The following is a 17,909-nucleotide window of genomic DNA, read 5'->3' as shown; positions in this document are numbered from 1 at the left end:
CAATCCTCCCAACAAACCCGTATTGGCGGCTTTTACTTCGCTGTTGATTTGAGGATGCTCCACTTATGTGAAATGGTGCTTGACTTTAAGATTTTAAAAATGGTTTCTTCATGTTTTTATATGTGAACTAGGTATCGTTGTTCGTGATGAAAGACTTTGGGATCTCATATCTTGCTTGAACATTCTTCTTGAATAATTTCTAAATATTAATGGTTTTGATCTTTGCTAAGGGTTTTTCTTCAATCAACTTGGTGAAATAATCTTCAGAAAATTACAAACTTTAACTGTTTAGGGGCCATTGGGAAAGGACTGAGCATATCCATTCCCCACTTAGAGAACAACCATGGTATAGTTAAAGTGTTGAGTTAAGAAATAAAGGAGATGTGAATATCTCATGATTTTGGAGCTTTTCACACTTCATCATATATTCCTGCTATGAGGACCTTTTTTAGCCAATGCCCTTCTTTGGAGGTGCTGCCTAGATATATCTTTGTGGACTTAAGCGAGGGTATATTTGACTTCATCATGCTCTAAGAATTTAAATGGAGGTGGAATTACTTCTCATCTACAACACCCCCTTATAATTGAGTGTGTGTGTGTGTGTGTGTGTGTGTGTGTGTGTATTCTCTTCTTTTCACAAAGTTAGTTTCATCAGGGTTTGTTGCACTAATTATGATCTCAATATATTCCATGATCAAGGTGATCTATGATGGCTCCACCACCCCTTTTTTCACGACGACCATATATACTCTTGAGTATAGACTAGTTTTGTCAAGTATCTCTTGAATGAAATAATGTTTTATGCATGTCACTCTTATACTTGCTAGCTTAGCTATCGTGTCTACTCTTATGTTCTACTCTCTCAGCATGTACACAGTCTCATATACCATAAATGACCATAACTTATCCTTGAACAAGACTACATATTTTATAGAGTAATATGTTGTTTGTTTTTGTTTCCCGTTGACTTGGGAGACAACGAGATATGAATCAGTTTATTTCCTGGTGTTTTCAGTTATCATCTTGGATGCTAGATTTAGACTGACGATGAAAGCTTCATATTATGCCTAGTTATTGGTGGTGTAAAATTCAAAACGCATGGGACACCTCTATTATGAGTCCTTCATCGCTCTCAAGAATGAGGTCGGTTCCACCTCATCTTCTATTTAACAACCCATTTGTAAAGATGATCCACTTTATGAATGGTTCTAAGGTGGGCGATGTCATATCTTCAACGAAATCTACAAAACAAAATTAGCTTTGAGGGCTTTCCTTGGTCCAAAAGAGATTTAAAATTCTAAAAAATCTTAGTTGACAACTTAGTCGTATGCCCAACCAAGTCTAGTTTGAAGAGTACCTACTTTAATGGTTGATCTGTCCGAACTATTATCTAATGTGTTGGAATGCAGCTTCTCAACTTTTTTAATGCTACTACCAAGGAAATAGAAATATTTTCAATCTTTTGGTAGAGGGTTTTGGGTGCTTCTAGGGTTTTAAATATGAATTATATGGGGTTTGATTGGTTATCACCTCTCTGACGAGGATGAAAATCATTGCTTTAGTGGAGACGGCTAGATAGATTAACAAAGTTTCCCCAATCACGGGCCTTGATAGGATCGAGGGTTTTAAGAGGGCGTGTATTAGCTTTATGAATTCAAGTTTGCATTATGGTATCCATTTAAAATGCATTTCCTTCCTAAAAGTCTATAAAATAGAAGTTCATATTGGGAATACCACAATATTAAATTTTTTAGATCCATCTTATTTTCACGTTACCTTTGTTTAGATTGGATTAGATACCTCTCTTCTTCAAGTAGAATTCCAATAACTTACCAGCCTTGACTATGAAGATGCATTTCTCTGGACTGAGTCTCATATTGTATTGTCAGACATTGTTAAATATAGTGGTTAGGAGGATTTAGTGCAACTTCTCTTCACTATACTTGATTATCATGTCATCCATGTATACTTGCATCATGTTGCAAATTTCTCCTTCAAATATCTAATTCTTAATCCTCTAGTAAGTCTCACATGTACTTTTTTAAACCAACATTCATTATATTATATCTATAATTAGTGTTTTTCATCATGAAGGTTGTCTTACCTCTTTCTTTCTCATTCATAAGAATTTGGTTGTAGACAGAGTACGCATCCATAAACAATAGAAGTTTGTAAGCTTCTGAGTTATACATTAACTTGTCGATGAGGGGAAAGGGATAAGAATATTTTTTACATGTCTTGTTCAAGTCAGTGTAATTGAAACATATACACCATATGACATATGTTTTCTTGACTAGTACCATGTTAGATAGCCACTTTGTGTACTTCAGCACCAAAATATTTTTTTCTTGTAAAAGCCCTTTGACAATATTTCTTATAACTTCGGCATTCTCTAGTGATTGATGTCGCCTCCTCTTGGAGACATACTTGATGGAAGTATTGATGCTCAACTAGTGACAAGGAACATTGGGATATGTCATACTCTAAATTTGTCCTCACCTATTTCATTTGCATTCATCCATTGGCGTTCATTCATCAACAGCTAATTCATTCACCTCATACATCCATATGCGGTCTTTTCATTCATATGTATCCCATTATTTAATTTAGCTTCTTGTGACCATTTTATTTGGTCATATAGGTCTAAATTAATGTTAGAAGTTAAGAACTCTTGGTCACCTTGTTTGATTTATTTGTTCTAACTAGTCCCTGAGGTCTCTACTCATTACATGTTTATAATTTGACTAATGACTTAGGGTTTTTGATGGTGATCTTTCATTAGGTTTTTTTAGTTGATTTTTAATCAATTAGAACCACATACTTGACGGAAGGATTGATTTTTTATTTTTGTTTTACAATTTTAAAATTAAGACAAATTCTAAAATGATGGTAATTTTATTTGTTTTCTTTTATTTAGATTTAAAATTTTCTTGTCACAATTATAATTAGAGTTATTTATTATTATTATTATTATTATTATTATTATTATTATTATTATTATTATTATTTCTATTTTTAATTTCAAAAATAATTTTCTATTGTTTCTTTTCTATATCATAATTTATTTAAGCAATTTTTTTTTTAAAAAAAGAAAGTTATATGCATTCAGTTCTTTTACATTTTGCTGTTACATTAACATAATAAAGCAAATTTTTGTCTTGATGTTATAGTGATAATAGAAAAGCAGTGTTAGCATTTTTTTCTTGAAAAACATTTAAAAATCAAAAGTCAAATGAAAAAAAAAGGTAGGAAACAAAGGGCCTTTTTGAAATACATCTTAAAAACTCTTTTTTAGTTTTTGAAAATTTAAAATTTAAAAACTTGTTTGAATATAATGTTTTGCTTTTAATGTTTTGCAAAAGTATTTTTAAAAACTCTTTTCTATTTTTCAGTTTTTAAAAGCAAAAAAGTGAAACAGTTTAGTTGTGTTTTACTTCTTACTTTTTAGTTTTTAGTATTATAAAACTTGAAGAAAAAACATAAAAAATTATTCTCTTCTTAAAATACTATTAAAAGATTAGATTATCAAACAAGTTTTTTCATTTTTATATTTTCAAAACAGTTTTTAAAAATTAGTTTATCAAACAAATTTTTTGTTAATTTTTTCTTTAAAATAAGTTTTTAAAATAGATTTGAAAAACAAATTTTAAGAACTAAAATTGAAAAGTGTTTCAAACATTTTTGAAATTTCAAGCCGGTTTGATCAGAAAAATAACATATCATTTTACCATAATAGATCAAAAGAAAATTTAATTTGAAGGAGAGGATATCAGTATAAAAAATAGCAAACAAAGAAATATTTGATGAAAACGGCAAGTGAACCAATTTATTAAACATGGGAACCAGTCTATTATTCCCGACTCAGTGTTTCACTGATTTCTCACGTTTCATAGGAAACCAATCGATTACACTAGGTAATCAATCAATTGTTCCATACATTCTAGCCAAAAATATGAATTTTAAATGGAACCAATCAATTACATGCTTGAACCAATCAATTGGTCCAAGCTTTTTATCCAAAAATTACAGTTTTAACAAGTGAACCAATAGATTACATGCTTGAACCAGTAGATTGGTTTCTAAAAAAATTCTAAAAATTATACGTTTACTTCATCTTTTCCAACTATTAATCCCTCTAAACCCTACCTCTACCTAATCTAACATGGATAAACATCTTACACGATTAATTTATCATAAAAACAGCATTGTATGACATAATTTACATATCACCATATTTCTCATCAATTCATTCACAATTCAACAACACATATATCATATTAATACATATTGATATAAACACCGACAATCTGAATTTCACATATAATGGTACATGAATTTCAACAGTAAGAATCAAACATTAATTAATGTTTATCACAATAATTTGAGATAGATTTTATACAAACCTTCTCCAAAACACACAAACTCAACAATGAGGAAAAAGAGAGAGAAAAAAAACCTAGAGGATGGTGAAAATCCCTCTCTATCCTTCATGAAATTGACACCCATATTAGAGTAATCCCTCTACCTTGATTTTCTAGCAAAGAATCTAAGCTTTGGTTATGACTTTTCTTCTTCCTACAAACCCTTATTGCTCTTCTCTCTCAAATGCTCTTTTCCAAAATTCTCTAATTTCACGTACTGTAAAACCTAGTCTCCACTAATCCTCACTATTTAATTTAACCTAATTTTACACTTTTAATTATTCCACTTTATCCCTAATCTTCCTTAATTCTTGCCACTTTACCTCATATTTTCAATATTCTTAGTTTCCACCTAAACTCATAAAATTCTTATTTCTTTATTATTTTAATTATTTAAAATAACTAAAATTCTAATTAATTCTTTATACTCTCCAAAAATCCCATAAATCAACCGAACACACCTATAATCAATTAAAAATTAATTTTAATTTAATTAAAAATGAAATATAAAATTGGGATGTTACAACTCTCCTTACTTATAGAATTTTCGCCCTAAAAGATTACCTGAACAAAAAAGATCTGGATACGACTCCTTCATCCATATCTCTAGCTCCCACGTCATGCTTCCTTCAGAAGGTCCTCCCCATACAACCTTCACCAAGAAAATCTCTTTATATCTCAAGTGTTTCACTTCCTGATCATCAATTCACAATGGTGATGCCTATACAGTCAAGTTATCTCTCACTTGCACATCATCCATATGAGTCACATGAGACGAATTTGGAACATACTTCCGAAGTTAAGATAAATGAAACACACTATGAAGATTCGAAAGAGATGGTAGTAAAGTAACTCTATAGGCCACTTCTTCTATTCTCTTCAAAATATGATAAGGACCAATTAAATGGGGCATGAGCTTCTTAGACTTCAATGCACAACCAACACCAGTTACCAGAGTAACTCTCAAAAACACATGATCATCCTCTTGAAACTCAAGAGCCTTTCTCCTATTTTCATAGTAGCTCTTTTACCTACTTTGCAATGCTCTCATCTTATAAAAATATTTCTTATTCAAATCTTTGTGCGCAACCTTTTGCTCATCTGTAGCATTCTCTCCAATTGGTGTTACTCAATTCTTCACAAGATCCCAAAGATCTTGGTAGGAGAAGACAACATTTATCTACTTACACCAATTTATAGTTCCTACCATTCAAGATTGGAATATTCGTTGGAAAATGGTCGTTCGAATGATTCATTTTGTTATGCTTCCAAAGAATCACAAACAGTGCTCCAGATACCAGATGTTGGAATTAAACCCCAATCTTAGAGATAATCTGAATCAATCTTGATTGAATAAGAATTAACATATGTGATTGATTGCTCCTCTCATTCCTCACTCATCACTTGAGTAATTTAACCACATATTAGTTGCAAGATGATTCCACCGCACAATGATTTGGGAAAGTGAATTGGGGAAGAAAAGATAAATTAGGGCTTTTGGTATAAAGGGAAAGAAGATGGATTGAATTCTGCAGAGTTTCTCTTTCCGTTTATTCTCACTGAATTTCTCTGATTATGTATTTACTAGAGTATCTCCCTATTTATAATGAGATTACTTGCCCACCAAGTAATTCTCAAAGTAACTAACTAATATAAACTTCAACAAGTTATATTTAACTTTCTGTCGAATATAGTTAATACAGATTATGTTCGACTCTATCGAACACACACTACTTCAACTCTGTCGAATATAGTTAATATAGATAATGTTCGACTCTATCGAACACATACTACTTCAACTCTGTCGAACTTACAATTATGCTTGACACAAAGAATTATATATTTAAGAATATTTAGTAGTTAAACAAAATTTATTACTTATTTTTTTTGTTTGATTTTAATATATATAAAGAATAAACTTGTGAAATTATGATATTTTCAAATTTTCAATTTTTTAGGTGTCATATTTTTTTATAGGCTGAATCATTCAATTCGATCAATTTTAATAACTATATAATTTTGTGATAGAGACCGATTTATTCAACCTAGTTATTCAATTTATTTATGCAATTCAACAAGTGACTCAATGGTTCGATCAATGAACCAACGATCCAATTCTCTTACAGATTCGATTTTTAAAACGTTTTTTTTAATTAGTCTTTAAAAGACAATTTTATAACCACCATTGATATCAAAAGTTATGAATACTCAAATAAATAAGAGTTATTATAGATCTAATAACAATATAAACTAAGTGACGTATTCTTTCATTTTTTTTCTTGTTTATATCATGTTTGGAGGAAATGGAATATTGCTATCATATTACTATATCCATAATACATTAGTTTCAATAGCCTAGCATAACCCTATATCACAAATGACTTCATGGCCCAATGGATAAGGCGCTGGTCTACGGAACCAGAGATTCTGGGTTCGATCCCCAGTGAAGTCGGTTAAGTCTTATTATTTTGACAAAAAATCAATCTTGGACAGAATCTGTAACGCATTGCTACCATCATTTATGACATCAAAACCCAAAAGCATTAACGAAAAAATAAAAACTATAGACACAATCACTCAAATTATTACATAAATATAACTTATACACTAACCCATGCTTTTTTTGTTGTTGTTGTAATCAAGAAACTGAGTGACGCCTTCTCTTTGGAAAAGGGAACTTTCTCTCTGAACCACCACCATTACCCTTAATACTACCACTAATCCTAAACAATGCATTAAGCTTACTTAACTTTTTCGTAAACGATTTAAAAAGCTTATTACCAGGATTCGACTTAACAAGCTCTTGTTTCATTGAAACATGATCTTTCTCCAAATCAGTTAATCTCATTCTCATTCTTGTCACTTCAAGTTTCAATTCTCTGTTCTCTCTTCTAACTGATGCATAGTTATCTCGAGGCGAAATTCCTCCACTTCCTGCACCACTACCTGAACGATGAGGAAACTGACCGTTTAGTCCGCCGAAGAGTAGTTGATTGTGTCCTCCGCTCATCGCGTTTCGAAGACGGATTTGTTCGAAGTATAGAACTTGTACCGCCATTTGTACCGGGAGTCTCTCGTTTTGTGCTGCATGGCTGCATGCTTCTTGCGAAAGTTTCTGACAGTCGATTGTTTTGCATAATCGGTATCGATCCGACTCCTTTATGTTTGGATGAACCTGTTTGACGGAAAGTGTTAATATTTTAGAATAGTCCTTGATATTGAAAATTCACGATCATATGTTAGTCGTTACTGAGGCTAATATGATCGAGAATTTTCAATTTGTCTGACCCTTAATAAGGTCAGACAATTGAGAAGCAGAGATTGTTTACCTTGAGGAAGATATCGACGGATCTATAGAGTCCATCGCTTATGATACGCGCGTGATCGGGAAGTAATTCAGCGAGTGAAATGAACTTTGATGGAAACAGGTTCGGGTCTAAAGCTACTTCAGCAAGATAATTATCTAACAATTTTGATACCTTAAGAATTGAGCTTTGTTTTGGAGATCCCGGGCTATCAAATTCATAAACCATTTCAGTTTCGTCTCTCAACCGGCTATCGTCCTCGTCCTCCTCGTCCAAGTTAAGAAAAATCGAAAAAATTCTCACGATTAAATCCGTATCGTAAATAGTACTGCAATGGTTATTATTTTGATATGAACTTGTTGGAATCAGAATGTCTTCGAGAATTGCTTGATCAAGTTGTAGACCGATTCTCCTCTCTAAATCGGATCTGCAAGAAGTAGAAGCAGATGCTGCAATTGCGGATTTCAGCAAACTTGCGAGAAAAGCTATCGGAACCTGGCTTTTCCTCGATTGAGTTGGTAGTAAACTCGCTATTGTTTCAACGAGGATCCGTTGTTTCTTCAAAAATTCTAAGTCATGTAAACTTCCTTTGACCACTTGAAGAGAATTATGCGCGTAGTTTATCAGAATTTTGCTGATAATCTCTTGTTTTAGCCCCTTCGACTTCATCGTTGATAAAACTCGTTTGAAGAAATCAAGATTAAGAACAGTAAGCGATTTCCCCCACCATTCCGAAGGTGTTTCCGGTTCAATGATTCGAGAAGGAAAATTATGGTCGAGTTTTTGTAAACCCGAAGTAAGCTGCTCTTTGCATACATTGTTTGCAATGGAATGGACTAATCTGTTAACAAGGCTAATCTCTTCTGAAATAGGTAGGAGAGTTTCGCAACGGTGAAGAACAGATATTGTGTTTGCTGCGTTTGAGAGTACTATCTCTTTAAGATATGATTCGGCTCGGGTCAACAAGTTTTTCTCGGCGAACTCTTCTGTCATTTCTAGAAAATGAGCTATGCATCTTAGCATAGCAACATTGGAGAGAGTGAATTCAATGTTAATTCCATAACAGAATTTCGCAGCTAGCTCAAATGCCTCTGCACCACCTGGAACACTCGGGAAACTTATGCGCGAAACCTTCGAATCTCTTGATTCTAACAATTGTTTCCGAATTCTTCCACTTCGAGAAACTAGAGGAAACTGTAGAAAAAACAGTTGCAAACAACTTATTAGTACTTCAATATTGAAACATTGTTTTCATGATTTTAATATTAAAGATGTTACTCATGCATATTTTACCTTGTGAAGTGAAAAGCTTGAAGCTCCTATTTCAATGGTGAGATCACTAGAGACATCAGAAATTGGCCTGTAAGAGACAAATCTAGCTGAATAATTGCATATGCTAGACATGGAAAATTTAATATAAAGCAGCAAGAACTTAAGTAGCTATATATAGATATTACAAAAATGAAACTATGATAATTGAGACCTTGCAAGAGTCTTTTCATGCAGAAAATGTATAAGCAATTTAATGTATAAGAGGGTGGTCAATGTATCTGTTTTGTTAACCACAAACAGAAAAACAATGTAATCTGGCAAGGTCAAATACATAGATGTGAATGACCCCATTTCATTAAATGCATAATTTGAGTGTGACTTATCTAATCACTTAACATTACTTTAGGACGGAACATCTAGAGTGCGGATCTAAATGTTGGGTGGTCTGATAATGAAAACATAATATCTAGTACAATGTCAGACTCTGATATCATCTTAGTATTGTATCGTTTGGGCTTAACCTATGAAACATGGACACAAATACGCTCACCGACCGTCAACACCAATAATAATTTTAAAAAATAAATAAATTTTAGTATCATATCGGTGGAGGTGTTTGATACTGACACGGACACAGACACAGACACGTCTGTTTTCAAAGATATCAATGCTACATATGACTTAACTGATCTTTACAATGAGGAATTGTCCTTCAATTATAAACAAATGTTTAAATCATATATTATGTGACGTGGAATTCTTAACGGCACATTCGACAACTCACCTCCTCAAAATGGTTTGTATGGTTAATTACAATTGAATATTACATGATAGATTGATAGGTTGTCTGTTATTATGGCACTGTGGTGAAACACTGGAACCCATTAAATCAAATCATTGATGATTTACATTGAAAGATAAGAAAGGGAAAGTGTTTGTGCCACACAAGTACTTTCACTTCAACTCCAAAAGATAATTAAAGTATGCAAATAATTGCAGACAAATGTTAATTTGCATTTTGACAAATGACACGTTGGATCTTGACATTTACCACGAAGCACCGTACTATATGGTTCTGTCTAGAGTGTACATGATTACATCAGAGTCAATGTCACACGTTCCATCTTAATTTATCAGCCAATTTCAATGTTTAAAACTTGTCTCTATCACTAATATATATCTCTATGATTATTGGCTCTATCACTAATATATATCTCTATCATTAAACATGCATTGTATCCGTGTCTGACATGCATATGTGTTTAAAACTTATATAACATCTATATGAACCGTGTCGAAAAATTCAGATAAATAAAAATGAGACAATTAAAGAGTGAGAATAAAAAAAAATCACTAAGCATTAACCTTAAATAACTTGATTCCAATTATTTGATTCAATCTTAAGATCAAAATCTAGCCTCTAGGTATGTGATAATGACTATACACAAAAATAAAACTATGAATTTCCTTCATTTTGTCTAATTCCTATTCATTGAATCCTCATTTCAATTATTTTCTTTACCTATGAACAAAAAAGTCACCATCATGCATCTAAAATGCTACATACATAGCTATTGAGAGTCTGAGAGCATATAAGATGAACTATCGCACATCACTTTAAATTTATTTGAGACCACCGTACAAGATGAATTATATATAATACATAATCTCAAATTTATTACAATTAAATTGTGACAAAATATGACATCACAATAGATTTATCAAAATTAAAGCATAAGAGTGTAAGGTCCTTAATTGTTTTGTCACACTTGAAACATAGATAATTTACTTCGAAATTCTAAAAATTTAAGACGGCTCTGTTCGCATGTTTGTCTAAACTAACACGATATCATGATTGAATTCACACTAAGTTAGACAAAATCATCTCTTCACTAAAATTTTAAAAAAAAATTATAGTAATATGTTATGATTCTGTCGTTGTCAATTCAAAGATACATGAAAAGTAAAACACAAGAAAGAAACATGATATTACCATTCAGTGGCATGCCTTATGCTTGAACTTGGACGAAATGTCCTCTTCCCAGGAATGCTAGGCTTAAATTCTCCAACAGTGACAACTCCCATAATTCCTCAAAATCTGGCAAATTTTGATACCTCTGCACCCCACTAATTTAAGTATTGTCAATACTGAATTAAGTGACTATGTTAACAACTCATTCCAAAAGAAAACTATTCTGTCATTCTCTTGGAAGATTCTGTGTTCAGAATCACTTGTTTCTTCTCTATCTGTGGAAAGTTGTAGAGAATTGAAAGTGTCCCATGAGTTCATGCAGTTCTATAGCATTTGAATTTGATTCCGAAAACATACTTTATGATGAGTGTGTATAAATTAATCTAAAGTCAAAGAAAACACAGGTGTATGTGCTTTCACTTTTCGGTGAAAGGGAGTGAATAAATACACTTTTTCTATTTCTTTTTATATATTTTTTGTCTTAAGATATTGCAGGAAACCTGAATGGTTGCACTGCTTTTGGGATTGGTAATTATAGTCACTGAAAACTACTTACTTAATTAAGACACAAAGGTATATGCGTCAGATAAATTGGCGCATACATCACATACAAAACCATGCGTCAGAGATATTGGTGCCTCTTCATGAGGCAGTAAATGCATGCGTCAACTTGAATGACATCTCCTCTTTAGAGAACATAGATGCGCTAGTTAATCTGACTCGTCTGTTTTGAAAGATGATTATATTAGAAAAAATAAATAAAAAAATTGTTATTTTCCACATTGTGTCATTCCAAATATAACGATCAATACACATTTATTCAAATGTGTTGGTGGTCTGTAAAGCAATTAATGATGATGGGTAACTAGCACATTGTGTCATTCCAAATATAACACATGAATTAAATAAATTTCAGCTCATGATATAGACACTAATGTGTACCACAATTACTCATGTGACAAGAGTTGGGACAATCATGATCATACATTGCATTGATATAGTGGTGGTCATAATGAGGCCATCAATTTGTTTCAATGTATGGTTTTAGTAGGTAATGAGAAATTGAATGTGTCTTCATTTCATTCTATAACTATGAGTATAATCATTTTGTTTCTTAAAATAATCAATTGATTATCTAAACCAAAGTTAGAGACTTTACAGCTTCTCTTTCTATAGAAACATGTTCGGTTGGCAGGTGGTCCTATGTTACTGAAAATTATCCCTTTCTAACTCTAGAGAATAATTACAACCATCAAGTACGTAGCATATACTATTCACTTTCTTGTTCGATATTTAATTTTCAGTTTAAGGGATGTTTGAAAACAAAAACAAATGAAAAGTAGCTTTTGTTGTGGAACCTGCAATTGATAAAATAAAACTAGTAGGGAAGTAGTTTTAACTATAAAAGTAGCTTTTGTTGTAGGTCTTTCAGCTATAAATTGTTTAAGTTAGCTATCACTAGTTACTTGATAGTTCGCTATATTTGTTACTTTATGACCACTCTATAAAGTTTTTCAGCATTCATTGTAATGATTCTTCAAAAAAAAATTCAGATCTAAAACAATATTTCTCTCAATATTTTTTTTTTTTGGATTATACAAGATTCTAAACATAAATGGTAAAGGTATTTGTTCATTGTAGGTTTTAGTCAAGCATCTCGACGCAAGAGTGGAAGAGGTTCAGAAAACGTAGATCAGAAAATGAAATATCATTAGATCAATGTCATAAAACGAAATATCATTCTTAAATAAGGGAGAGATATTTATGATGCTATTTCTTAAATAACATTAGATCAATGTCGCTAAACGAAATATCATTCTTATAATTCTTATAATTGTTATTCTAATTAATGTTCTAGAATATTGAGAATAATAAGTGTTGATGTGTTTTAGAAAAGCATAGACAAATTATTAAAGGATGATTGTTAGATAACATAACGAGTAATATTTAACCATTTGTCTGTCTGGACGATTATGATTGAATCAAGGGTTAAAGGTCTCCATAAATCCTAGTAAGTTTTTTGTACAAAAGATCACATACGTCAAACAAACGTACAAACAAAAATTATTTGAACTTTATACCTTTAATATTTGAAAATCACTGAATTAAGCGTCGAAGTGTTTGCTGGCACCACCCCCTTCATCCAGTTAACACAACAAGACGTGAAAGTGTTTGCTGACACCACCCCCTTCATCCAGTTAACACAACAAGACGTGAAAGTGTTTGCTGGCACCACCCCCTTCATCCAGTTAACACAACAAGACGCGAAAGATCTTCAGGCACGAGACCGACAATATTTGACATATCCATCTTCAAGAAAAGTTTTCTTACCTAAAAAAACATTGGTGTTGTCTGTGTGAACGAGAGATATCATTCAAATAACTTTCTCAAACATTAGAAATAGAATATTGGGGCAGAAGTACTCGGAAATCCAACACTCTGTGATATAAGGCTAGCGAAGTCATAAGGACGAGCCCCTACTTGAAAAAAAACGTAGTGATCCATCCTCTAACCCTGGAAATTAGACAAAACCTCTTTTAGCGGTTGAGACATTTTTCGCCCCGCTCCTGGATGTTGAACTTCAGACGCCGATTAAGGAAAACGTAGATTATCTTGAGAAAATGAGTAATATAGCAACTAACAACCCCCTTAGGGGGGTGCACAAGGAACGAAGAAACAAAGATATTATTGAGGAACTTACTCGTGGCAGTCAACAGACAATCTACAAGCCTTGAAGTTTTTGAATGAACATTTTCGAGAACCTGAAATTATATATCACAACATTTTCCAACCTCTCAGACTCCAGAATGACATAGCCACAAACCACATAGATGATTATCCATGAGATCGAAGACGAGTTCACTAAAGGCGCAAGACCCAATCATTGTCGCACATAAAATGTTCTCCTTCAGGCTCAGAGCAAGGTGGCGTTCGACCAAGGCACCAAGGTCGACGTCATCGAAGAACTTCTCATTACTCATCCTATAACAAACCCAAACAAGGGGATAAAATATCAATATGAAACTCATTTAATACAAGAATCAATGAGTATCCCATAAGGTGGGAACTCCAAGAACAACTAGAATATGGACTTATAAAAAACCACTGATTCAACGAACACATGGAATTGGTCGAAGTTCTTATGAATTTCATGGGAATGAGAGCCCCTGAAAAATGCAAGTTATTCATCCTTACTCTAAAGACAGGGTTCATGGCTTGACTTAGAGGAATGAGAAACAAGTAGATTAATCCCTAGGGAAAATATCATAGAAGTTTTCTACGTATTTCACGGAATCCTGAAGGCAACCCAAGTCGGTGGAGAGCTTTTGATCTTTCAGACAGGGAAACACGAAACATTGTATTTTTACATTGAGAGGTTCAATGAAGAAGTAATGCTAGTGAAGAATGCTGATGAAAAGATAAAGAAATACTTGCTAAGTCTCAGACCTATATGAGAATGTCATAGAAAAAACAAATATCGATAATGTCTCTTCCACTGGTGTAGCGATCATAACATTGGCGAGATGTTCAATGAATGGGAACGTATGAAATATCCCATATCCTCTTAAGTGTTATATTCTTTGTCAGTTGGGACAAATCGAGTTCTTGTATGCTCTACTCCTTGTCATTTAGATCAAATAGACTAATTAATGAACTCATAAGAGATTAATTCTTACTCAATTCACTTGATCTTTACTAATTAGTACAAGAAAATATATTTTGGTGTCATTGGTTGACCATTGGTTATTATGCGACAAAATTCCAACCTAGATGTTTTCTTTTACTCTCTCATATGCCACGCATTCTATCATATTACTAGTAAGAAGAGAAAGAAGAAAAGAGAAAGAAGAAGAGATAGAAGAGAAAAAGAAAAGAGGAAAGGAAAACATGAAAATCTTGGAAGGAAAGATCAAAGCTCGAATCATCCATAACTCATATAAAATCTTTCATCATCTTCATCCTTTAAAAGGCGGATTCCTAGTTAGACATAACTTTGGGGGGAAATCCATGAAATATGAACTAGGGTTTTATGAGTTTTTGTTATATGTGTGAAATTAGTGTTAATACATGATCATCTTGTTTTTTGCATGCCTAATCATATTAAACCATGCTAATTTGTCTTTTTGGGTGCAGTATGATAATAATTAATTATATGTATGGCGGTTTTTCCCTTCTTGTTATGTTTCTTCATTGACTGCGTTCTGCAATTCTCGCAACGTGAGAGAACTGCTGGCTAGGGGAGCATATCAATTACATGTTGTAGAAGTTTTTCTTATATTCTCTCTAGGCAAGGATATGTATCGCTAAGCGAGACAAAGAATTTTGAGAAAAATTTCATTCTAGTTTATCTCGCTTGAGATTTGTTGGGAGCTCGCTAGGAGAGAGCTTGCTTGAACATCTTGCTTAGAGCCCACTAAGCGAGAGTTCTAAGATTCTGGTCAAATTTTTACATTTCCTGTTTCCACCATAAAACTGGATTTGTAACTCTGATTGATGTGTCTGACAACTAGTGCAGTGTTGTATCGTTCATCAAAGAAAAACCATACTTGAATTCCAAATATTGGTCGATTAATGATGATGAAGTTTGGTTGCATATGTGATCTGGTATAATGTTAATTTTATGGTATGAAATACTTGAGTATGTTATGACATGATTAGGTATGGTTTGGATGGTTGAAGTTTGAAAAATATGGGTTTAAAAATGAGATTTTAGGGATTTTGTCCTGTTAATCTCGCTAAGAGACTGAGATTCTCACCTAGAAATATCTACTTATATGAAATTCTAGCAGTATTGAAAATAATGTATCTTTAGTTTCATACTTGAAATGAGATGCAGTTGGATGCATTGGAAAGCTAACACAAAGAAAGATATAACATAATGGATTTTATATGCTCTTATTCCACTCTAATTTCCCATTAGGTCTGGTTAACCCCACCATATGATGATCAGACGTGTGCTTAATATGTGGTGTGTAAGTGGATTAGCTTAGGCTGAAGTAGGTTGCGTGAAAGTTTAGCCTAATGCATAATAAGCAAGTTAATTGAATTATTTTTTAGGGAATCTTATGTGAATGCCAAATACTACATGATTGATAATGTTATACTATCAGGTGTGCTTTATGACTTATACTATGACATGTTATATTTAATAAGACTAATTGATTCAATACTATGATGATATGATATATGCTACTTAATTCTCTGTTTCCACTATAAAACAGGTTTGTAACTTTGATTGATATGAGGTCAGATACATTGGAAAGCGAGTCCAATGTTCTACCTTTTGGTAAAGAGAAACCATGCTTATGTTCCAATTTTTGGTTGGATATTTGGTGAGGAATCTTTGTTCCGAAAGTCCTATTTGGTGAGGAACTTTTGTTCTGAAAGACCTATTTGGTGAGGAACCTTTGTTTTGAAAGTCCTATTTGGTGAGGAACCTTTGTTCTGAAAGTCCTATTATGATGTGCATGCATTGAATGAATAGTAAAAAAATCAAGTTATGATGATGATAAGTTTGAGTAAACCTAGAGTTATAGATAGGTGAAATAAAATAGTGAGGATAACTTAAGTTTTGGTAATTAACTTAAGTTATGATGCTCAGATGTAAGAGGTATCTCAGTGTGTACCCGTGAACGAATAGTCACGTGAGATGAGTCATCCCATCTACGAAGTGCTAAGGGCATGGATGGGGAACAATGTCATAATTGTGATACAATGAGATTGTACGAAAACATGTTATGATGTATTGTGATTGTAATTGTGATATTATCACATGGTTTTGATATATTGTGATTGTGATATAATCACATGGAAATCGTGTAAAATATCATGATGGTTGTGATATAATTACATGGAAAATAATGGGATTAATTATGTTGTGATTAATGAAAATAATGACGTATTCAGAAATAACCCATACTCGTGCATGTCCCGATTGAGATTATTATGTAAAGTAGCATTGGGATATACGCATTATTGATTTGGAAACTCAAAGTGGGTTAGAGTCCTATAAGAGTGAAAATCCTTATAAGTGGGTTAGAGTCCCATAGAGGAAAAACTTGTCATAAGTCGGTTAAAGTCCCATAGAGGAGTGGACCTTAAAGTGGGTTAGAGTCTCATACAAGGAAAGATACTCAAGGTGGGTTAGAGTCCCATACGAGTGACGATTCTTAAAATGGGTTAGAGTCCCATGGAGAATATAAATCCATAAATAAATTTGAATCATGATACAAACATTCATGACCCGTGTCCATAGTCCTAGACGTAGGATTGAAATCCATGCTTTATTATATTTCAAAATAGTGGTTCATTGAGTTATGAGAACTCATGTCGTGTGTTTCCATATGAAGCTTAAATTCCCTTAGATGCTTAAGTCATTATTTTTTATGTAAGTGTACACAAGTAAGACGAAGTTGAAAGGCTTAAGTTAAGAAATCGACTAGAGTCCTTTTAGAGCCGAGTGGACCCATAAGATAGGGGAACTCATTGAGATGATTATCTCACCCCATTATTACTGTTGTTTTTCAGGTGGTTGTTTGCAGGTTAAAGGGAAGGATAAACTTGTCTGATTATGTTTCGAAGAATTTTGTAGTTCATGGTCTTCTGATGTGGATTATGTGCATGGTGTGGATATTGTAAATATCTTATTTTTGATTAGGCACTCTTGTATATCATGTGCCATAGTTGTATATTATTATTTATGGACATGTATATATAACGATGTCGGTAGGCTCTTATGGTTGTATCGATACCAGTTTATACTATATATATTATATTTATAGATTATTTTATATGTGGGTATTACAATGTTTATCCATCATATTGAACGTCGAGGAAGATCTATAATAACCATGGGAGACACTCTTTATCAACACTCAGACAAGCCCATAGAAAACAAATAATGGAAGTAGCTAATTAAGCTAAATATCCCTAAAGTAA

At 32.9% G+C, this 17,909-nt stretch overlaps 1 protein-coding gene and 1 non-coding gene across 2 annotated transcripts; one reads left to right on the top strand and one right to left on the bottom strand.

The window, feature by feature from the left end:
- Positions 1-6,800: 6,800 nt before the first annotated feature.
- Positions 6,801-6,873, top strand: TRNAR-ACG (transfer RNA arginine (anticodon ACG)). The gene has a single exon. It is a non-coding gene; the product is annotated as a tRNA-Arg (tRNA).
- A 52-nt stretch (positions 6,874-6,925) lies between these two features.
- Positions 6,926-11,357, bottom strand: LOC127097023 (BTB/POZ domain-containing protein At1g03010). The gene is made up of 4 exons (XM_051035539.1): positions 10,992-11,357; positions 9,020-9,086; positions 7,751-8,920; positions 6,926-7,596 (listed from the first exon to the last, which is right to left on the bottom strand). Exons 1-4 carry the CDS (start codon positions 11,081-11,083, stop codon positions 7,060-7,062), a joined length of 1,866 nt encoding a protein of 621 aa, XP_050891496.1. The 5' UTR covers positions 11,084-11,357; the 3' UTR covers positions 6,926-7,059.
- Positions 11,358-17,909: the final 6,552 nt, after the last annotated feature.

The sequence above is a fragment of the Lathyrus oleraceus genome, chromosome 6 (assembly GCF_024323335.1).
Source record: "Lathyrus oleraceus cultivar Zhongwan6 chromosome 6, CAAS_Psat_ZW6_1.0, whole genome shotgun sequence".
Lineage (NCBI taxonomy): Eukaryota > Viridiplantae > Streptophyta > Magnoliopsida > Fabales > Fabaceae > Lathyrus > Lathyrus oleraceus.
This window is presented reverse-complemented; position numbering and strand designations above follow the sequence as displayed.

What these genes read in the sequence shown, in the direction of transcription:
- LOC127097023 (XM_051035539.1), bottom strand. Translation starts at nt 11,083, where the DNA reads ATGGGAGTTGTCACTGTTGGAGAATTTAAGCCTAGCATTCCTGGGAAG. An exon ending in ATAAGGCATGCCACTGAATG is followed by an intron (nt 9,087 to 10,991) that starts GTAATATCATGT and finishes TGTCTCTTACAG; the next exon opens with GCCAATTTCTGATGTCTCTA. An exon ending in CCGTCGATATCTTCCTCAAG is followed by an intron (nt 7,597 to 7,750) that starts GTAAACAATCTC and finishes TCCGTCAAACAG; the next exon opens with GTTCATCCAAACATAAAGGA.